This window comes from Cololabis saira, chromosome 8 (assembly GCF_033807715.1).
Source record: "Cololabis saira isolate AMF1-May2022 chromosome 8, fColSai1.1, whole genome shotgun sequence".
Lineage (NCBI taxonomy): Eukaryota > Metazoa > Chordata > Actinopteri > Beloniformes > Belonidae > Cololabis > Cololabis saira.
The window spans coordinates 9,925,835-9,949,877 of NC_084594.1; the positions used below are offsets into that span (position 1 = coordinate 9,925,835).

Sequence of the window (24,043 nt, forward strand, 5' to 3'; positions counted from 1 at the left end):
TTTAGTTTTTAAATTAATGCTTTGATGTTTGACTAGATCAGGAGTCGGCAACCCAAAATGTTGAAAGAGCCATATTGGACCAAAAACACAAAAAACAAATATGTCTGGAGCCGCAAAAAATGAAGTATAAGCCTTAGAATGAAGGCAACACATGCTGCATGTTTCTATTTTAGTTATAACTGGGGGAAGATTTTTTTTTTCATTATGCACTTCGAGAAAAAAGTTGAAATGTCGAGAAAAAAGTTGAAATGTCAAGAAAAAAGACGAAATTTCGAGAAAAAAGTAAAAAGGTCGAGATTAATGTTGAAGTACAATCTCGAGAAAAAAGTCGAAATGTCGAGAAAAAAGTCAAAATGTTGAGAAAAAAGTCGAAATGTTGAGAAAAAAGTCGAAATTTGAGAAAAAAGTCGAAATGTCGAGATTAATGTTGAAGTAAAATCTCGAGAAAAAAGTCGAAATGTTGAGAAAAAAGTTGAAATGTTGAGAAAAAAGTCGAAATGTCGAGAAAAAAGTCGAAATGTTGAGAAAAAAGTTGAAATGTTGAGAAAAAAATCGAAATGTTGAGAAAAAAGTCGAAATGTTGAGAAAAAAGTCGAAATGTTGAGAAAAAAGTTGAAATGTTGAGAAAAAAATCGAAATGTCGAGAAAAAAGTCGAAATGTTGAGAAAAAAGTCGAAATGGTGAGAAAAAATTTGAAATGTTGAGAAAAAAGTCGAAATGTCGAGGTTAATGTTGAAGTAAAATCTCGAGAAAAAAGTCGAAATTTTGAGAAAAAAGTCGAAATGTTGAGAAAAAAGTCGAAATGTCGAGAAAAAAGTCGAAATGTTGAGAAAAAAGTTGAAATGTTGAGAAAAAAATCGAAATGTTGAGAAAAAAGTCGAAATGTTGAGAAAAAAGTCGAAATGTTGAGAAAAAAGTTGAAATGTTGAGAAAAAAATCGAAATGTCGAGAAAAAAGTCGAAATGTTGAGAAAAAAGTCGAAATGGCGAGAAAAAATTTGAAATGTTGAGAAAAAAGTCGAAATGTCGAGGTTAATGTTGAAGTAAAATCTCGAGAAAAAAGTCGAAATGTTGAGAAAAAAGTCGAAATGTCGCGATTAAAAAGGCAAGGAAAAAAGAAAGAAAAAAAGGAAAAAAAGAAGAAAAAAAAGAAAAAGGAAAAAAAAAAGGTCAAACATTTTTGAAAAAGCTCCAGGGAGCCACTAGGGCGGCGCTAAAGAGCCGCATGCGGCTGTAGAGTCGCAGGTTTTTCAGGTTTTTCATTTATAAGGTTGAATATATCAGGATGTCGTAATAACAAAAAAATCATATGGACTTTACAAAGTTCTGGGTTACGCAAACACTTCAGATGGACGGCAACAAATGACACTCTTTCCACATCAATTTTACAAGAAATGAAGCCAAAGTGAAGCAGCAGTGGTTTGAACACTAACAGAACCCACTCTGTCTCCATTTGAATTTAGAGGATCGGTAGCAGCCGGGTGCTAATAATTACACGCACTTGATTAAATGATCAGTGATAAATGATCCGGGGGACTCTACAAGAGCAGAGCATTTGTCAGGTTGCTAATCTGGAACATCCAGGTGTGTGTTAACCCAAAGCCAAGAAGGAAAGACATCAGCGATAGCGGCTATCGCCGGACTTCTGGTCAACAGGACGGCCTGGCCTACCGTCATGCTGGGGAAAATGTTCTTTACTTCCAGGACAAATAGCTGGAGTGTTCTCTGATCACAGGGCCTTGTTTTTCTATATTTTTTCTGGGCTCAATATCAATAAATAAATAAACTCTAGCATCTCTGAAAGTGAGAGTTGTTTCAGATAAAACTTTAAACATCATTATTCCCCGGCAGGTCTGCAGACCTCTATAAAAGTAGGTGGTTTGGCAGCTTACTCCACTGATTGATTTTAAGTCCAGAATGAGTGCACTTGAGACAGCATCTCTGATTTGTAACTGTTTTAAATGATTTCCATTTTTTGTTTCATTTGATTTTATTTGATTTTAATATTTTACATCACACCTCTGTACATTTTTATATCTGAAATCTTGTGCTGCCTCTTGGCCAGGACACCCTTGCAAAAGAGATTTTTAATCTCAATGGGTTTCTTTTCCTGGTTAAATAAAGATTAAATAAATAAATAAGAAAAAAGTTTACCAGACCATTCAAATGTGGATTGTGTCTGTCAAGAGTGAAACTCATTACTGAGCTAATTTGGCAAAATGTACATTTTAAAAACTCCTAGATGGCTCACCAATTTACCAATCAAACAACAAAGTAATTATATCTGCCAACTCTTACAAATGTTGCATTTGAAATATCGTTTGTTCACGTGTATGAACAGCCATCGTGACACACACACACACACACACACACACACACACACACACGCACACACACACACACACACACACACACACACACACACACACACACACACACACACACACACACACACACACACACACACACACACACACACGTAGATGATCTGAAGTTTGTGTTTAATGTTTAGTTAGTTGTTGTTTATGTGTAGTTTAGCCATCAGAACGTTTCCCAATTGTTGTTTCACTCTCCTTTAAAGGAGCATGAGGCTCCTTTTAAGAAATGAGACTCTCTAGCGCCACCCTTCACCACGACGGCCGTTGGGGGTACTGCAGCCAACAGCGAAGCCGGCACGGGAGAACGGGGAGAACGTGGATGCAGCGTCATGTGACGTCACATCCGCAGCCCAGCGCGGGAAATTCCGGCCCGGAATTGCAGCACATTTTGCAGCACACAGCCTGTTCAAGGCAACGGAGAGATACACTAGAGGGCTCATTCGTTTTGGTTTGGAACGCCTCATCTGACATTATTACTAGAAAACTTAAAACGTATACACATTTTTTTTTCATAAATCCTGCCTCATGCTCCTTTAACACTTGTGTAAATAAATTCTGATTAATTTGAATGAGAGAAGTTGTTAGTGTTTATTTTATACACATTTGTCACAGCTGCTGGTTGCAAAGGTCTGTGCTCAGACTCCTTCCTTCACTGTTGTTCTGTAACGCCTCTCCTGGCAACAGGCTGACACGTAGGGAATAACAGTCACCTTGAGACTGATTTTGCTGTTCAGTTATTATTTTCCTGACAAGTCAGGTAGTGCCCTGTTTTGATAATTCATTTTGATAAGTCATCTTCTTTATTTATTATTAATAACAATCGTAAGACAATTAGTAATAACTCTTTACTTAACTGAACCAGCAACCCTTTTTGGCACAACAGCATAATTTAACTCAACCTTGCCTGGTTCAGGGCGAAAAATGAAATAGTCATGAAGCAGAATACCTTGCTTTGGGGCTGAGGAATACCAATTCTGTATTTTGCTCGGAATAAGTTATTATACTGTAGAAGAAGAAAATAAAACAGCTGAAAGTGGAAAGTAATAATCAGACGAGTTTATGGAGACAGTCTTTCATATTTATTGAAATGAGTTTTCATGGGATAACAACATGTATTCTCACCACATACAGAAGAGAGTACTCCATGCACTAAAATCACACGGTATAAACAACCCAAGCAACACACAGTTACACAAACAAACACAAACCTTTTACCGCCCTGGTTTCTAACCCACACTACCTTACCGCTCCTTCTAGTTCTGCATACTGAGGACATGGTATCAAACATCATTTTGCCAGAGTATTGTCATATTGGTTACAGTCAGAACATTAAAAATACAAAAAAATAAAAAATTACACTCAGTCAACCAAACATTTACAGCTCAATATGCAGAGTACATGTCAGGGAAAAATAAAGAAAAATAGGTAAAAAAAAAAAAAGAAAAAGGTTTCACTGACTGACTGATAGCAGGTTCACATTCAACACATGATTTCTGTAGGTTATGTAAACACTCAATTCCAAGACCAAAGGCCATCCTAACCTAGAAAAATTCAAACTGAACAGCTGGAGATGAAGAGTTATGAACATTATTACAATAAACTCCTGCATCCATTTTTCTTCAACCACAGATCTGTAACAACTAACACCTTAGTGTTGAAGAGAGACAAAAACAACATAAAAGTGGCATGATATTAGCAACAGTATTATTATTATTGTTTAATGCGCTTAAATGAATATTTACATTTTTTGGCAGAATTGTTTGAAATAAAACTTGCTGGAGAGAAACTGTTGTTTGTAAAAGTATGAGGAAACGCTGAGAGGTTTGGGTTCGATCTCTGTCTGTGCCAGTTTGCTTTGGCTGACTTTCTCGGTCCAAAGATTCCTGTCCTCTACAAGTGTCCTTTGCCTTTCCACCAGATTCAAATATGAAAGACTACAGCTCTCACAAAAGATCATCAGTAGGTTTAAAGTCCTGCAGATCAAGAAGCGAGATGAGCATTTTAGTTTTGCTGTATTGTGGTGTAAACTAATACAAATTACTACATTGCAAATGCAAATTTACTGCGGTTTACACCATTTTTTTTTTTTTAAGTTTAAAGTTTCACTGTGTCTGTAGCACAGAGCCACATCACTTAGTACGTTTTAGGGCCAATCCCAATACACCCCCTACTTTCTACCACTAGCCCTCCCTCACTACCACTACCCCTAAAAAAGAAGCCACAGATTTTAGGGCACTTGAAATCTTCCCAGGGGCCTGTCCCAATACTCCCCCTACTCCTACTTTTCAGCACCACCCCTAAATTTTGCGTGCTACGTCACTGCGTGGTTTACGTTCGGGTACGTAAGCGACTGCGTAGTTACGTTTGCACATACGTCACACCATATCAGGAAGCTGAGAGCCAAAAGCTGTTTTAATTTCAGCTGTAGCGCTGTTAATATGCCACTTTATTAAGTATTTTTTGAGGCGTAAAAGTAACCGTTAATATCCCCAACCTGGGCTCAGTTTATCCAAATAACGGCTGTTAATAAATTTGATCTGATGTTTTCGGAGAAGAGCCGCCGGCTCGGAGCAGCAGCAGCTCACGGCCGGGTCAACCTGCGCCGTCGTCCCGGGGAGAAACCTGCAGCTCTGTGGAGAATTAACGCTGGCTGAAATAAATCATTTAGGAAAATAAATGTTGGTTTAATAGATGAAATCTAACAGTTGTAGCTACGCCTGTTAAGAAATTTGCTCCGAAAACTTCGAGATCAAAACTGCCTGCCGGCTCGGGAGCTGATTTATGGTTCCGCGTTAAATCGACGCAGAGCCTACGGCGTAGGGTACGGCGTAGGGTACGGCGTAGGGTACGGCGTACGGCGCGCGTCGCTGCGTAACCTACGCCGTAGGCTCTGCGTTGGTGTAACGCGGAACCATAAATCAGCCTTTATTCTGGCGAGATCTGAAAAGACTTCGCAACAACGGGCAAGCGAGTGATTATGTACATTCACTGAGTGAATATCATGAAAGTAAAATATATATTTCTCACTAGAAATGTAATCAAAACGCATTTTTATGCAGAAACTAACTCAAAATATTTATTTTATTCACAAAAAATAAGAAATGTCCGCCATGTTTTTTTTTTTATTCAGTCCGCAAATGACGACGAAAAGCATTCTGGGAAATTTTTCTGGCCCTAAGTCAGCTAGTGTGCATCCGAAAACCCTCGCTCTGAAGGGACAGATTCATAGCCACTACACTCGTTTTCCGCACTCCCCCTAGATGAAAAGAGGAATTGGGACACCACTACCCTCACAGGAACGCGCAAAATTTAGGGGTAGGGCTGAAAAGTAGGGGTAGTGGGAGTATTGGGACAGGGCCTTAGATTAAAGACATAGTTTCAAGTCTCTCCTGAACATAAAATGTTTGTTGTTAGTGTGTGTACTTCTTCTCTCCAGTGTGTCATTGGTTCAGGTTATCCACACATGATGTCATTTGTAGCTCTTCCACAGGGTTATTAGGTCTGTTGGCCAAAGACTTTTCTTATGAAGACACACTGCATCCACACACACACACACACAGACACACACACTGTGAGTGCAGCTCCTCCACTGTCACCCCGGGCTCCTCATCCTGACTGATTGATCAGGAGGTCGACAGAGAGAGTGTGACAGGTGGCTCTGAATGAGCCACCACTGATGTGTGAGAGACAGGGAGTCTATAAACTCTGATCCTCTGATAACTGCGACTGCACCCACTTCATATAGGATTCAGCACTTATCTGTATTGTCAAAGGTCAAACATCTCACTGGATGATGAGGTGCTATATCACTGGAAGAGTGGGAGTTTTTGTTTAGTTCATTTTTTTTGTTATCACTAAATAAGGCAGGATTTTATCAGCTCTTGATAACCTACAGTAACCCTCGTGTCATATGTCCAGCTATAGGTTGGAGCGTCTCACCGAGCACGATCCTGACACCCGCTACAGTCAGAAGATTTGTTCCAGTCTGAGTCTCCTGAAGAATCAGGATCTGCCTTGACTTTAACAAAATTGTGTTAAAAACAGCCGTTGCTCACATGCATGCACAAAACAATGGAAGAAAAAAAATCTTTATCGTTTGAGTAAAAAAAATAAATTAAATTCAACAATTAATAATAAATTAGGATTCAGATAAATAGCATAAATAATGCAAATACAACAAATAATAAATAATATATATTTCTTTCTAACTAGGTCTAAGAGTATAAAAATAGTTGCTACACATTTTTCACTCTGCCATGCTCTTGTGTGAGAGGACAAAGACCGAACGCTTCACATAAAATCCCAGCTTTTTTTGTTTTTTCAGTATTGTAATAGGGATGACACGCAGCTTGAAGTCTCATGACTGTACAATGATGTTGTTTTCTGTCTTTTGGTTCAGCTGAAGTTTGTTTTGAGAATTGTTAAAGTAATTTATACGCATTAACATGCTGTGGTGACAAACAACAGAGCGTTTGAATTCTTAATCTTACATAACTCCCTAAACGCTGTCTTTTTTTATCTTTTCTTTTTTGGAGGGAATTTTTTTTTCACTTTATTCTTGAGACAATGGTACGGAAGAGTATTAGGGCCATGGAGTAGAAGAAATATTTGAGAGGGGAAGATTTTTTTTATTGTGCACTTCGAGAAAAAAGTTGAAATGTCGAGATTAATGTTGAAATACAATTTCAAGAATAAAGTCAAAATTTCGTGAATAAAGTCGAAATTTAGCCTTTTTTTCTCAACATTTCGATTTTTTTCTCAACATTTCGACTTTTTCTCGACATTTCGACTTTTTTTCGAAATTGTACTTCAACATTAATCTCGACATTTCGACTTTTTTCTCGACATTTCGACTTTTTTTCTCGAAGTGCACAAAGAAAAAAAAATCTTCCTCTAAAATATTATTTTTATTTTTCTCCTGCCTGGCCCTAATACTCTTCTGTACAGTGGCATTGTCAGATTAAATCAAAGATTATATATATGTATGTATATATATATATATATATATATATATATATATATATATATATATATATATATATATATATATATATATATATATATATATATATATATGTCTGCAGGTTCCATATTGGCCCCATGTAAACCGCCCACTTGGGTTCACTGATGTGGTTTGTCCAAGTGGGCCCCAGACGACACCTAATTTGGGCCGCATGTCCATTTGTCACCTGTGTACCTGAGAATAACCACAGCAAGTAATTCAACATGGGGCTAAAATGGAACTCGTGGACATTCCAGTCCACTTATGTCTGAGATGGGCCCTGCACGCAAACGTGGGCTCTGACTGTTGCACCTGAGAATGTAAGGATGACAAATACCTTTTGATCCATGGCTGGAAACAAATATATAGATATCTTTCCTGAAAACTGCATGCCTCAGCTGTTGGCATAAAGTAACATACTATGTTTTTAACTATTTACCCAGAAACAGACCATTAAAGTCAAACAGGACTGAAACAGTTGGCTTCTTAGCTTTAACTGGGATTCATTCCTGCACGCTGAATATTGCTCTTCTACGACGAGTATTAGGGCCAAACTAAGACAAAAAAAAAACGGAAATTACGAGAATAAAGTCGTAAAATTACGAGAATAAAGTCATAATATTACGAAAATAAAGTCGTAATATTACGAGAATAAAGTCGTAATATTTTGAGAAGAAAGTCGTAATATTTTGAGAAGAAAGTCGTAATATTTTGAGAATAAAGTAGTAATATTACGAGAATAAAGTCGTAATATTACGAGAATAAAGTCGTAATATTACGAGAATAAAGTCGTAATATTAAATATATTATAAATATATAAATATAACTTCATAAAATGCTCAAAATTCGTCATTTTAACACAGGGAGAAGATGCTCATCCTGTTAGAGTTCTCATGAATTATATTCTCATAATATTACGACTTTATTCTCGTAATATTAAGACTTTATTCTCGTAATGTTACGACTTTATTCTCGTAATGTTACGACTTTATTCTCGTAATATTACAACTTTATTCTCATAATATTACGACTTTATTCTTGCAACATTATGACTTTATTTTCGTAATTTTATGACTTTATTCTCATAATATTATGACTTTATTCTCATAATTTCCAATAATTTTTTTTTGTTTTAGTTTGGCCCTAATACTCCGTCGTACTCTTCAAATCAATGTATTTATTTTTACTTTTCCATTTAAGGGAGCATCCTCAGTACTGTCATGGGAAATTAAATATTTCAAAATAATTTTGCCTCCTCTATCATATAGTTTCAAAAAATGCTGGAGCCCAACATTAAAAACAAACATGCAGTAAGGACTGTAAATATTGTCAAAATGAGTGCAGAGTTCAAAGTGTTTTTTATGTCATTGAGCACATTTAAAAAGTTTTTTTTATTTTTTTAATATTCCTTCTGTTTACTAGGAGTAATGATAACACCGCTACTGTGCTAGTCCAGGCTCCCCAGAGTCAAACAGCACATCCCAGTGGTAATCTAGTGTGCTGCAGCTTCTTCTCCCCAGTTCCCTTACAGTATTTGTGGTCCTTTTATGTTTCAAGTCATGGGTAGCAGGGGTGCAGCAGGAGGTGTGTGTGCTGCCAGCTCAGGCTTTTAGCTTGCCAAACTGTTATCTGCATGCACCCCGCACACCAGTGAACAGACAGGAGAAAGGGATTAGAGGAGAACAAGCGCGGACTTGGGGAACAAAAGAGCACAGGGATACTGTTTACATCAGGTGAGGACGGGAGAAGAGGAGGAACCTGGAGAGGACAGTCGTCAGCTGCATGCAGATTTACAGAGGAGGACTCAGACAAATTCATCTGCCTGGAGAAAAAAGAAAGTAACACACACAGAAACAGAGAGTTAAGAGCCACAGTCAGATGCTTTTGAGAAAAAAAAAATCAGTAGCACAAAAGGTAGCAGGAGACGGCTGCCTCTGAGTCATGCAGTTATTGCCAGAGGGAATATTTCATCTGTATGTCTGGAGTCTTCGCTGGTGCTTAGTTATGTTTGACGACTGCATAAAATTAACTCTGTGGCAGCTTTATCCTTCACAGTAATTTCATTATACTGTAGCTCATATATATACACTTATACAAAAAATTAAGTGACCAGCCAAGTGAGAAAGAAAGTCTAGTCACGGTCATTTCTACAGTTTTATACTCCTGAATATAATTTAAAGAAAAAATCTCACTTCTTGAAATTAGGTAAATATAGTCTAAGATGAAGACGTGACATATTGCATCGTGTTATTATCTCATCAACAAAAACTAGGTCGAAAAGCAGAAGCAGTTTGTGAAAAACTGAGTAAACTTCTTAATTCAAAACACCTTTGGGAAAGAATACATGTTATCTGCATGCAAGTGCCCCCACTTGTGGAATTCACTCAATAAATCTCTTAAATCATCACCATCCTTGCCAATATTCAAAAAACATTTAAAGAACTTTCTTATTGTTTCATCTTTGTAATGTTCATTATTTGATCTGAGTTACATTTTTTTGTGTTTTTTAGTTTTTTTTACTCTCCCTTGTGTAGCTTTGTTTTGTTTTTTATACATATATGGAAATGATTCTATATAAGCCACCTTCCTTTTCTTGCATGTTATTTCATTTTTTGTTCATATTTGTCTTATATTGCTAAATAAATAAACTAAACTAAACTGCATGAACTAGTCACCATTTATTTCTAATCTGGAGGAATTTAGTTCTGGTCCTCATCAAGTTTTCAGACATTTGATTATGTACAATAATCTTAATCTCATTTTATCAGTTTTATCATATTAAAGCATTTGAATCTGCTCATAACAAACTGATGGGGCGACAGCTTCTCCACAATCATTGCTAATTACTTCCATCTTGTATTAACGCACACCTGAATAGCAAAAACTAATGAGCTGTAAAACTTCAGATTTGTTGTCACACTTGCTGATGATCAGTTAATCACAGATCATTCGATTAGCAGCACCTGGATCCACTTCCTTCTTAGTTCCCATAAGATCAGTTTTCCCACAGACAGCTTCTGCACAGAGGCTTAGTGTTTGTTATATGTATATTAAAATAAATCTTTTGCTTTTCCTTTGAGGTTGTTTTTATCAGATTTTAAGACCTGGTGAGGACCATTTACAAATGAGGGCAACTCAAGGAAAAGGCAGTGAATATGGTTTACTTTAATGCACAGAAGAGGAAAAACCCTGAAAGAGCAGCGGGGTGTTACAGGGATTACGTCCAAACTTTAAAAGTGAACCAAGGACTTTCTGTTTAGTTTTTTTTTCTTAACTCTTGACAGCTGGCTTTGCTCCAGCTGGAAACTCTCCGATCCCCCCCGAAGCATAATTCTGTTTCCTAAAACAGGATCAGCTCCAAAGTCAGTAAATCAATTAAAATAATATTTTACACTTGCACAGATCACTTTTATTAAAGTAGATGCATTGAAGAGGAACACTCTTTTCCCCACCAGTTAATGTAGTTCCCACCAGTATTTTTCAGGTGATGATTGATTATCAGTGCATCATTTTAATTAAAAACCAAGAGTCTGTTTCAACACCTGGAGAACAATTAACAGTGTCAGGAAATTAGATTTCCTATTTATTTGGAAATATCTCTTAAGTCATGACAAATGTGATGCTTCTGGTGAGAATCATTAGAATGTGAAAGTCCCGCATGTCAAACAAATGGGATTTTTATAAGACACAGCTGTATTAAAAGTGACATTTTAATGTAAAGGAAATGAAAAGCACTGCCGTGATGTAACGTGTAGATCAGGGGTCGGCAACCCGCGGCTCTAGAGCCGCATGCGGCTCTTTAGCGCCGCCCTAGTGGCTCCTGGAGCTTTTTCAAAAATGTTTGACCTTTTTTTTTCCTTTCTTCTTTTTTCTCTTTTTTCCTTTTTTTTCTCTTTTTTCTTTTTTTCTTTTTTCTTCTTTTTCCCTTTTTTCCTCTTTTTTTCTTCCTTTTTCCTTTCCTTTTTAATCTTGACATTTCGATGTTTTTCTCAACATTTAGAATTTTTCATGAAATTTTGACTATTTCCTCGACATTTCGACTTTTTTCTCAATATTTCGACTTTTTTCTCTGAATTTTTTACTTTTTTCTCAACATTTCGACTTTTTTCTCGACATTTCGACATTTCATTTTTTCTCGAAGTGCATAATAAAAAAAAAAATCTTCCCCCACTAATATAGAAAACATGCAGCATGTGTTGCCTTCATTCTAAGGCTTATACAAGACTTTTCATTTTTTGCGGCTCCAGACATATTTTTTGTGTTTTTGGTCCAATATGGCTCTTTCAACATTTTGGGTTGCCGACCCCTGGTGTAGATGAATAAATGATTTAAGTAAGACGGCATTACATCTGAGGTTTGGGCCAATTCCCTACGAAAAGAACAACATTTTTTACACAATTGTTGCTTTTCCTTCATAGTAGTATAACTTTTTTCATGATCTTAACTCAGTCTTGGTCTGAGATTCTTAGAGGTTCATTGTCTTGCAGGGGAATCAGATTTCCTGTATTCTTACCTGCTCAGATCTATTAGCTGGCTGAAGCTTCTGGTTTCAGGTTGTAGAGTTTGGCTGGATCCTGATTGTCACAGACAAGAGTTCTGGACACAGAATTCACATTCAGACACAAGCTAACCAACGCAGCGAAATCACAGGCCGTGGAAGCAGCAGCAGCATCAGCATCAGCAGCAGTGACAGCGACATGGATGCAGCGATGGAGCAGAGAAACAGCAGTGAGGAGAACAAATCAATGCTGTTAACACGCTTCTTTGTAAAAATAGAGGAGAAATCACTGCATACAAGATGAGTGTAACAGTGCAGGTGTTAAAGGTGTAGGCTGCTGTATGTTTGAATTAGTCATAGCAAAAGAAATATTAGATATTCTGAGTTATATTAATTTGAGATGGTTAGCTGCGACTGGCTCATCAATGAGGGCAAGGGCGTAGGTTTGGTCTCCACATAGGGACGATATAACAGCATAACCTGCATGTACTTTTTTCTGGGGACGGGACATTAATAAGACCAAACAGATTGGGTGAACGGGGGTCAGGGCTACATTTGTCACGAATATGAACCTAATTAATTGATAGGCTAAATGATCAATGCAAAATAAATCTGTATTGACTTATATAAATTATATTATTATTATATATAATAATATATGTATATACAAGCAATAGCTTGTATGTATTATAGATGTATATTTAATATTTTTGTATTTCTTTTTTTATACGTTTTATATTGTATTATGTTTTATATGGAACTGTGTCTGCAATAAAGTTGATATATATTATATATATTATTATTATTGACTTATATTATAAACTTTCATGTGTATTGGTTCACCTGATACACGGTTCGATTCAAACCTTTGTTTTCAAAAACTACTAAAGAAACATTTTGAAAACTTCCAGAATATTCCAGGATTTTATTAGCAATTTAAATTGCAATATTTGAACATAACTTAAATTATATTAACATACACAATAAATGTATTAATTGTACTGTATTAATAATCTCTTAACTATCCAGAATGCAAAAAATAAATAAAATTTGTCTAAGACCATCAGCCAATCAAACGTGCGTTTGAGGAAAAAAAAATGGACCGGCAAATTCAGCAAGTGAAAAGGGATAAATGTAAGTCTGAACATAATGAAAATAATTCACTTAATAATGGTAGGGTCAATTCTATCCTTACAACATTTGGGAAGACAATCTAAATTACCTTTATATCTGAACTCATTATATAATGCAAATAAGGTTGCTTAAAAGTTGGTGGGGACAATTTGAGCCTCCTGAAAAGTTGGTAGTGTTATGTCCCTACCGTCCCTATGCAAACCTACGCCCTTGAATGAGGGTTATAAAGCCCAAAATTTAACCGGTCTGTAAAATCTCACACAAGTCACAAATTATAGATTTCAGATCAACACTAACAACATGAAATGTGCAATAAGACAAACAGCAGCAGGTGTTTTGCAGTGATCAAAGGTAGTGCACTCGTCTTACCTGTTGTCATTGATATCTGTGGTGTTTCCTGTGGACAGAAACAAGTGCTTAAGGACGCAGACACGTGCACAGTGACAGGGTTGGTGGAGTGTAAACCGGTGAGGGGGAGTGGGTTCGTAAAAAAAACACACACACACACAAGCGGGTTTAACTGAAAGTCACTGACGATAGATGACTTTCAAACGAGGAGCCACACGAACAAGCATTTTTGTGACCAGGCAACCTCATCAGCAAAGCAATTACACAGACATTGTTTTTAGTCCAGGTAATTACAACCATTTAGGAGGATTGTGGTCATCAAGTTTTTGTTAAACTATAGATGATTTAATTTAAATGCAACTAAGAGTTGGTGAAACACTACGATCATGTTTAAAATAAACCATTTCCGACAGCTAACGAGTGATCGTGATCATCCACCAGCTCTACCTCGCAGGCTTTCAGAGTAGTTTAATGCTGGTTCAACAGATAAACAGTGCTGCCATTTGTAAAATTCAGTAAAACACAAACTTGTCAGTTTAAATTTGTATAACTTCTTCCAATTTGTTATGTATTTCTGTTGACATGGCCCATATTATCATGTCATTGCATATGAATAGGTTTATTTGCTGGTAATGGGCGTAATGGTACGACGGAGTATTTGGGCCAAACTAAGACAAAAAAAAAATAAACGAGAATAAAGTCATAATATAATGAGAATAAAGTAGTAAAATTACGAGAATAAAGTCATAATGTTGCGAGAATAATGTCGTAACATTAGGAGAATAAAGTCGTAACATTACGAGAATAAAGTCGTAATATTACGAGAATAAAGTTGTAACATTACGAGAATAAAGTTGTAACATTACGAGAATAAAGTCTTAATATTACGAGAATAAAGTTGTAATATTACGAGAATAAAGTTGTAACATTACGAGAATAAAGTCTTAATATTACGAGAATAAAGTCGTAATATTACGAGAATAAAGTCGTAATTTATGAGACCTCTAACAGGAACAGCAGTCTTCTCCCTGTGTTAAAATGAGGAATATTGAGCATCTTGTGAAGTTATATTTATATATTTATAATATATTTAATATTACGACTTTATTCTCGTAATGTTACGACTTTATTCTCAAAATATTACGACTTTATTCTCAAAATATTACGACTTTATTCTGGTAATATTATGTCTTTATTCTCGTAATTTTACGACTTTATTCTCATATTATTATGACTTTATTCTCGTAATTTCCATTTTTTTTTGGTCTTAGTTTGGCCCTAATACTCCGTCGTATAATGGAGGGTACTGTCCTTCAGGTATCCATGTTACTTTGATACATTTTAAGCTTTTTGTTGTTTAAAAAAAAAAAAAATGTTACAAATGGAAGAGGAGACAGTCATTACTTGTGAACTTGTCAAAATAGGCATTAATTCTTTCAGTGTCAGGTGTTTTTCTTGTCTTTTTCCATCTTGCCTGGTTTATAATCCAGAGATCTTCAACATCCAACTAGACATTGTGAGGGATCTATTTAAAGGAAAGCCTTAAACACTTTCCTAATCCTAGACAGGACGATTTAACATCGTTATCTGCCCAGAAAGAGCGAGTGTAAATTAAAGTTTGTGTTGTTTATTCATAAGGTGCTATTTCATTAAAGCTGGCTGAGAGAGGAAAGTCTCCGTGCTGCCACAATGTCTGTTTCTACAGCTAATGAGCAACAACCAGAGTAGCCATCATTCTAAAAGATCCCCATCTACAGAATGTTTTTTCATTAAAAGCTCATCCCTGTTAACAGCCACCATTACTGGCAATCAATGCAGCAGAGCAGCACTTAGCTCGGAAAATAGGAGCTGGTCCTAGTTGTGGTTCCTGTATCCTCTTTTCCATTTGTACAATCTGTGAAGGTGAATTGACATTCCGGGTTGCTCCCCGGTCACTGCAGCTACGGGAATACCACAATCCTGGAGAGGCCTGTGCTCTCGCTACGATTGGTTCTGACGGAAATGCTTCGGGCAAAATATTCACTGCGCTTTTCATTTGACACAATTTATTGCAAACAAAGAGTTCAGCTGCAAATCTGTGTGAATGTATTCACTGTTGTGCAATGAAGAAAGTTAATTTAATTTGTGTGCAATCAGATGAGACCTCATGCTTGACTGGGCTTTCGGGCTGTTCATTTGATTAGAAAAAAACGCAACAAAAAGAAAAAACAGGCTTTTGTATGTGCGGCCTTCAAGAGATTAAAGGAGCTTGAGGCTCCTTTTAAGAAATGAGACTCTCTAGCGCCACCATTCGCCACGGCGGCCGTCGGGGGTACTGCAGCCAACAGTGAAGCCGGCACGGGAGAACGGGGAGAACGCGCATGCAGCGTCATGTGACGTCACATCCGCAACACAGCGCCGGAAATTCCGGTCACAATTGCAGCACATTTTGCAGCACACAGCCTGTTCAAGGCAATGGAGAGATACACTAGAGCAGGGGTATTCAACTAGATTCGGCCGGGGGCCACATCTGCAAAAGGACTGTATGGAGAGAGCCGCACAATTTGAAAATGTGGGGGTTTTCAAAATGTATTTTGCACTCAAAGACGAAGACTTATGTAAATATAATACATTTGTATTATACATTTGAATATATCTAGTTTACATATGAATTATGTATTAATTGTCTCCAGATTTAGTAATTGTGAATGTTAAATATAATATTCAGATAAAGAAATATTATTTTGAATGCAAGTTCATTTTGAAACCATGCATTGTGCAAACTTAATGAAATTGATATTGACCTACTTTTAATAAAACACGCCATAATGACAAAGCACCACTTTCCACCAAGATTTCCTTATTTGAATATTATATTAAGCATTGAGCACAACCATTTTAGTCCATAGTAGCCAGTTATAAAAATATTAAAAAAAAAAAAAAAAAAAAAAGAAAATTTCAACAAACAATCCCTTTTTTGAAATATGACCAGGGGCCACATAAAAGCTCCTGGCGGGCCGCATGTAGCCCGCGGGCCGCCAATTGAATATCCCTGCGCTAGAGGGCTCATTCTTTTTGGTTTGGAACGCTTCATCTGACATTATTACTAGAAAACTTAAAATGTATACGAATTGTTTTCATAAATCCTGCCTCAATCCTACCTCATGCTCCTTTAAATGAAAAATAGGAGCATTTTTGGATAGTTTTGACTTCAGTATTTATAGTGAAATATTTGCAAATATCACAGCATTCACTCGAATACATTCTTTGTGGTATAGAAACAATGCGCCATGGTGTTAAAGGAGCATGAGGCTCCTTTTAAGAAATGAGACTCAATAGCGCCACCCTTCGCCACGACGGCCGTCGGGGGTACTGCAGCCAACAGTGAAGCCGGCACGGGAGAACGGGGAGAACGCACATGCAGCGTCATGTGACGTCACATCCGCAGGACAGCGCGGGAAATTCCGGGCACAATTGCAGCACATTTTGCAGCACACAGCCTGTTCAAGGCAACGGAGAGATACACTAGAGGAATCATTCTTTTTGGTTTGGAACGCTTCATCTGACATTATTACTAGAAAACTTAAAACGTATACAAATTTCATAAATCCTGCCTCAATCCTGCCTCATGCTCCTTTAAATGAAAACTAGGAGCATTTTTGGATAATTTTGAGATGAAGATTTTACCATAAGCTCTTAGTGAAATGCATGACACTGAGTACAGGATTAGAAATCACCAGCTAGGATTTCCTCTTCCAAAGTTTGAACTTCTTAAGGAAACTTCAGTATTTATAGTGAAATATTTGCAAATATCACAGCATTCTAGGGCTGGGCGATATATCGAGATTTTAATATATATATATATTTTCAAACGCGATATAGTACGAGACAATATCGTTTATATATCGATTTAAAATTTTTTTTTTTTTTTTTTTTGATTTTGATATAGCTTATTTTGTGACAAATTGACTTGAATGTTTTATTTGAGATTTGCACAAATGTTTTGTTATTTGCACAACTGTCAACCTCAGTGGAAAAGTCTGCCTGTTACTGTCTACATTGTATTAATTGCACAGTGTATTTTAATTTAATTGTTATGAAGGAAAGGGATATTTGTTTTATTTTATTCAAGAAGCATTTTTATTCTATATATGCAGGCAGTTTATTTTTATTTCATACATTTTGATATTGTGCAGACCTCTGTTAATAAATGTACCTGTGTGACATTTGGCACGAGGCTTTGTATTAAAACTGACTGTTTTTTTAAGGGTTTGCCTAAAAAACTGAAGCTAACAGAGATGCTATGCTATAATGCTTTGGGGGAAACCCCAATTATGGCACAGAAAAAATATCGATATATATCGAGTATCGCCATTCAGCTAGAAAATATCGAGATATGACTTTTGGTCCATATCGCCAAGCCCTATTTCTTTGTGGTAGAAACAATGCGCCATGGTGTTAAAATCAAATCTACCCTGATTAAATCCCATAAAAGGCCAGAGATGACAGCAGCAATATATCTGATGCTTAATAAAGTGAAGTTGCTGCTACAGCAGGCTGATAAACTTGTTCTGATGCTGCTTCTGACTTTTATTGATATTCCTGTTGGATCCAAGAGGCGTATTGTTGTTGCACAACCCGACAACTGTCATCTCTGGACCAGAAGCTGAAGTGGGCATCCAGCGTGTCTGCTGGCTGTCTCAGTAACGACACTGCAGACATCGTTTCTGTCTCCCACAGTCTCCTGCTGATAACACACACGCTATCTTCCGAAAAAACATAACAATGCCCCAAAGCCTCCAGCAGCAGGGGAACTCCAGTCATCTGCACATTTTTTGATGGCTTTTAAGACATATCTGTCTGTATTTACTGTAGTTCATGTGTGACATTTCTTTGCAAAGGCAGCTGACCCGCAATGAAAACCTCATCTTTTCCTCCACAGACTGACAGCTGAAATCTTGCATCCAAAAGCCAATTAAATGAAGATAAAAAGCAAGAACAAGGAATATCTGTGTGATAACAGCAGGCTAATCACTGCAAAGTAGTGGTACAGGCAGCATTGTATAAGACTCCATAAAATACCATTCAAACATTATCGCTGGTGTGAGGGCATAATAATAGTCGCGTAAGAGCCTCATAAAAGTGAGTAAATTTACCCCCTGCTGATCGTGATTCTGACATTACTCATTATTTCAGCAGGCCTCGTTTGATCAGGGCTCACCATTCTCTGAGTCGAGCATCTCTGAAGTCGGCTCGGCCTTGGTCGCTGCTTCCACTGGAACCCTACAGACAACAGGAAACTATCAGTATTATTGCAAGAAATGTTTTACAGTCTTAGGATTTATGTCGCCCTTTAAATTTAACAACTGAACGACATTAAACTGCAATCAAACTGAAAGTGAGTGTTCACCTGGCCAGAATATATACGGAATCAACAACAAAGAGATGCTCAAGTGTGTAGCTACCACACACACACACTTTTCAGCTTTAAGACACTTGCAAAGATCATTCTTCACTTAGGAATTAATGATTGGACAAAATAAGTTGTTCTCAAATTCTATTTGCCAACTTTTAGCTGTTTTTTTCATCTTTGGAAGGTCACAGTGACAACTATTGACAAACTGTGATTTAAGGCTCCAGAATGTGGGAAAAAAAGTGAACCTTGGTTTATTGATTTAAACTACAATGTGTTACTTCAAGACAGTGATAAAATGTTCAGGAAAAAAACAGTATGTGGACTTTAAGTTGAGAAACTTGGATAAAACTACTAACTGAAATAAATAACTGGGGAAAAAACAGCTATTGAAAATATGTTAAAAGCTCTGGTAAACTAATACAGGACTGTCTCAGGAAATTAGAATATTGTGATAAAGTTCTTTATTTTGTGTAATGCAATTAAAAAAACAAAAATGTCATACATTCTGGATTCATTACAAATCAACTGAAATATTGCAAGCCTTTTATTATTTTAATATTGCTGATTATGGTTTACAGTTTTAGATTAAGATTCCCAGAATATTCTAATTTTTTGAGATAGGATATTTGAGTTTTCTTAAGCTGTAAGCCATGATCAGCAATATTAAAATAATAAAAGGCTTGCAATATTTCAGTTGATTCGTAATGAATCCAGAATGTATGACATTTTTGCATTACAGAAAATAAAGGACTTTATCACAATATTCTAGTTTTCTGAGACAGTCCTGTATAGGAACCTATTTTCATTAATGAGACAGATCCTAGGGGCCAGTTCTTATCTTGAGGTGTGTTTTATCACCTCTCAACCTCTTTATTCAAATTACTGTCTTGCTTTTATCTCATATTTGAGGGAGCAAGAGGTGGCTTTTCTCACGCCAAACTAACCTCCACTCTTAAAATCCCACTTCCAGTACCTCCAGTATCACTAGTTATGCTTTAAAAGTGGGGATTTATTAGATTGGATGCCACAATTTAAATGTATTTTAGTCTTTTCTGTGGTTGTGACCAGAGGTGTCAAGTAACGAAGTACAAATACTTCGTTACCTTACTTAAGTATAAATTTTGGTTATCTATACTTCACTGGAGTAATTATTTTTCAGACGACTTTTTACTTTTACTCCTTACATTTTCACGCAATTATCTGTACTTTTTACTCCTTACATTTTAAAAACAGCCTCGTTACTCTATTTCATTTCGGCCTTTAAAAAAAACTATCCAGTTAAATTGCTCCATCCGGATAGAGTGAATTTGGTTGTGGTTGTTTCAGATGTTCTTGTCCAGTTTTGTTCTTACATCCGTTCCCTCAGATTCCTGCAACTAAACTTGGATGTACATTCCAATAAAGGTTAGGATAAATGATAACATGCCTCTGAAGTTTGACTTTTTGCACCATTACAATACTTATAGGCAACTAGTCATCATATCTCCTGCTCTCTGAAACACATGTTAATGCTCAATAGTACACATATATGGTTCTTTAATATATTTGCATTATACTAAGATACATTCATTTTCAATGGCTTTTGTCCTTAATGGCTTTTTCCCCCTTACATTACTTTTACTTTTATACTTTAAGTAGTTTTGAAACCAGTACTTTTATACTTTTACTTGAGTAAAAAACTTGAGTTGATACTTCAACTTCTACAGGAGTATTTTTAAACTCTAGTATCTATACTTCTACCTGAGTAATGACTGTGAATACTTTTGACACCTCTGGTTGTGACACAGACGTATAATTGAGAGAAACCAGAAAAAGCAGACAGACTGTCCTTCAGTCCGGATTATGTGGTGAAAGTACGTGATGATGGTTAAAAATTGGGACTGAATCTGCTCACACATTATTCTGAGCATCGCTGTCATGTGTGTCGTCACTTTTGGAGTCAAAGTGTTCTTCGGGGGTGTTTTGGTCGGGGCTGGCCTCAGGCAACCTGGCCTCGGTATCTGGTGCTGGCCGCGCAGCAGGGGCGGCGGCTGGTGGATTGTTTTTGTTGTGGAAAACAGCGTTGCAGAAGGCGATGGGATGTTCGCTGTAGCCTCGGATGAAGAAGGGATTGGTGAGAGAGCAGACTGGGAACTGGCCAGGACGTACGGCCTTGGCTGTAAGCAATAACAGAGGAATGATAGTTGAGACATTCAACCAAAACTGTATATTCGATATTTGCTAAAAGAAAATGCTGCATCACGGTCTAATTTATTGAACAGTATTTTAAACACACCTGGAATACGATGCAGTGTGAGTGTGCAGCACAGTTTCTCAGTTATTCTCAGTTGCACTGACATAATGAAAAGCATAATTCTGAAAACTCTCATAAATCAATAGCTAATTTTCTCATAGCAACACTGGCATATGTGTCTCTCATCTCTTTTTAATTTAGTGCAATCATGTTCAGATGCACCAGCGATGAAGCGTGCCGCTGATTCCGGCAGATTATACAGCTCTTCTTGTTATTTGCATGTCATTTAAACGTGTGTGGATTCTGTGCAAACCACTACATAGATCATATTTCACAAGTGTTGGACCCTTTTATTTTTTTTCTTAATATTGTATATTTATTAGTTTAACCTCTAGCGCTCTTGACTATATCTATGCATTTAAGGTATTTTAAATGTATTTTTTGACCATGGATTTTGACAATGGCACTAAAACGTTCACCAGCAAAAGATGCTGCAGTTTGTTCATGCAGTGCATAAAGGAGAAAAAGTCTATTTGGTAGGACAAAGGAAGGACATGACAGATGAAAGGAAGTAAAGCAGACAATAAATGCTGTTTGTGAGGAAGGCACAGTGGATGAAAGGGATGGTTGCACCAAAGGGAGCGACTTCTCTCCGACTTTGAATAACTTTTTTTTTCTATGGATTTAGGAGAAAATTAGATGTTATTATTGTGATAATAAGTCAGTGAACATCGTTTAATGCAACCAAATTGTTTATTGATGCACACTATAACATTGAAATTTACATAATTATGGAAAAATACGTCCCAGTTCCTCGGATGTTATCTATATAACACCTTGTCACTTTATGCACATCAAAGTATTCATTTAGATAAAATCACACTTCTCTAATCTAAGTAATCATCTGAGGAAGTTTCATGATGGTATTTACCACCAAACTTTGTAACATAAAATGAAATGCCATAAAAAGGGTATTCCAGGTTGAAAGGTAACTAAAGCTGGGCAGACACTGTGCGATTATCGGCTCGTTTTGAGCCGATTTTCCTCTCGTGCGACTATTTTTTGGATCGGGACGGATTTCAACCCAATCGTTGATCGTGTCTCGTGCAGTGTACGTGGGGTAACGACGAGAGATTAACACCTCACGACGAGCTCCCGATCACAAATCGTGTGCTCGCAAGAAAATCAAGCGTGTTTGAAATCCTGGTCGCTCCTCATGAAGGAATCGCACAGTTGAAGCAGCTGCTCATCCTTTCACAGAGAGCATCAGCAATCTCTGATGTCACGTCAAAAAACTATTATTTGTAGTTTAAGTGTTTCATTCACATTACAAATCATGTTTTAATCGCAGAAAAAAAAGACAGCATTTCCACGTACGGTGCGCGTCGCCGTAGCTCTGCGTTGGTGTAACGCGGAACCATAAATCAGCCTTTAGTGTGCGCTCTGCGCTGTTCTGAACACTTCTCTTCTCTGTTGTCTCATTTTGCTCGGACGTCGGGTCTCTCCGCCGAGACACAACTTTTGCGGTATGCGTTCTTTGTTGTGTCTAAAAATGATGGGCAGTGCCCACCCAATCAGAAACGGTCCAGATATTTTTGGATTTTTTTTACATATATAAAAAAATAAAGGATCCCCATAACCTTTGATCGGGTGGGCAGGACGCACGTTTGGGTGCGGGCACAGCCCACCCCTGTCCCAAAACCGGCCTCGAGTTCCAGTACACAGAGGTCCGACGGGAGGATTATGATCGTATAGTGTGAGCAGACGGGTCGCATCCGAGCATCGGGTCGTACAGTGTGAGACCATAAATCGTGGGCTGTGAATTTTTGAACTCCGCGATCTAGTCGTGCAGTGTGAGATGGGACAGTCTCAAACATTTTAAAATATCGCAGTGTATGCCCAGCTTAATGGAAATGATTCATGAGTCCATCATTTATTTATCATTCTAAGGACAATTACAATTATTATTATTTAAAAAAAAAACAATATTCCACTGTTTTTGACTCATTTTTGGTTACTTGAGTCAGACAGAGCCTTGCACACCTGTCACTATAAGCCAAATAACAAGCGTGAAACATTTCTTAGCCTTTTTTGAATTTCCATATTTTCCATATTTTGATGTACCTGCTGACAAACTTCCGTAAAGATGGTTCTGACTTCATAAGAAATAGATTCACCTTACATCAAAATTAAAAAAAGAACAGACTAAAAAAATGATGAACCCCAAACTGAATTAAGTTGAGGCAGTGACTTTATTGTGCATTGAACTTTTAGCACAAAGATAAAATACTAATAACAGAATAATGGGTAGATGCAAGTTCCCACAGACCTGCTGTGACACTCTGACTGAACCCGTTTCTTAACTGAAACATTCACATGCAGCAGCAGCGTGATGTAATATCGACTTCACTGAGGCTGGTGTTTCTTATAACAGCTGAATGTGTGAATGCCGCTCATGTGTTACCAATCTGAGCAGCGTGGGGTCGACGGCAGGGATGGCGGACCCTCATCACATCCTTGATGCGCTCCACCTCCTGCTGGTAGCGATGTCGGTCCTTCATGGCCCCCTCCTTCGCCTCCTTCAGTGCACCCTCCAGAGCCTTAACTCGCTCAGCTGTAGAGCGGAGGCGTTTCTCCAGTTTCGGCAGCTCACAGCGAAGATCCGCATTGTCACGTACAAGCTGCAACACACACAGCAGTAGGCCTGTGTTGAAAAAATCGATTTGCCAATTCTAAATCAATTCTCATATTAATTCCTAAAAATGGATTCATATGTCTAAAGATCGATTTTTTAAATTTATTTTTTTATTTTATTTATTTATGTATTTTTTTTTCATCATTACATTACAACTTTTGGTTATTTTTTTGTTTATCCCCAAAAAAGGAATGTTTTGTTGGACACGAGAATGACTGGTGCCATGTTTTTGCCTTTAAATATGTTTAAAGGTATGAAAACATTAAAGTGTTAGGTTATAATTGCATAAATTGTCTATATTCCATTACTTTATATACTGTCTTGGGGTTACTTTTACAAAAAATGCAAAAAAATTAAAAAC

General features: G+C 37.1%; 1 protein-coding gene across 2 annotated transcripts in view; it reads right to left on the bottom strand.

The window, feature by feature from the left end:
- Positions 1-8,516: 8,516 nt before the first annotated feature.
- Positions 8,517-24,043, bottom strand: part of kif5ab (kinesin family member 5A, b) — a 135,333-nt gene continuing 119,806 nt past the window's right edge. Inside the window, exons 24-29 of one of the 2 annotated variants that reach the window (XM_061726710.1) lie at positions 23,452-23,668; positions 20,649-20,910; positions 18,560-18,621; positions 13,381-13,408; positions 11,893-11,975; positions 8,517-9,201 (exon numbers count right to left, since the gene is read on the bottom strand). In XM_061726710.1, coding sequence (XP_061582694.1) covers positions 11,906-11,975; positions 13,381-13,408; positions 18,560-18,621; positions 20,649-20,910; positions 23,452-23,668 — 639 coding nt within the window. In that variant the 3' untranslated portion in view covers positions 8,517-9,201; positions 11,893-11,905. Of the gene's footprint in view, positions 9,202-11,892; positions 12,006-13,380; positions 13,409-18,559; positions 18,622-20,648; positions 20,911-23,451; positions 23,669-24,043 lie in introns of both variants that reach the window. The other variant, XM_061726709.1, reaches the window with a different exon arrangement.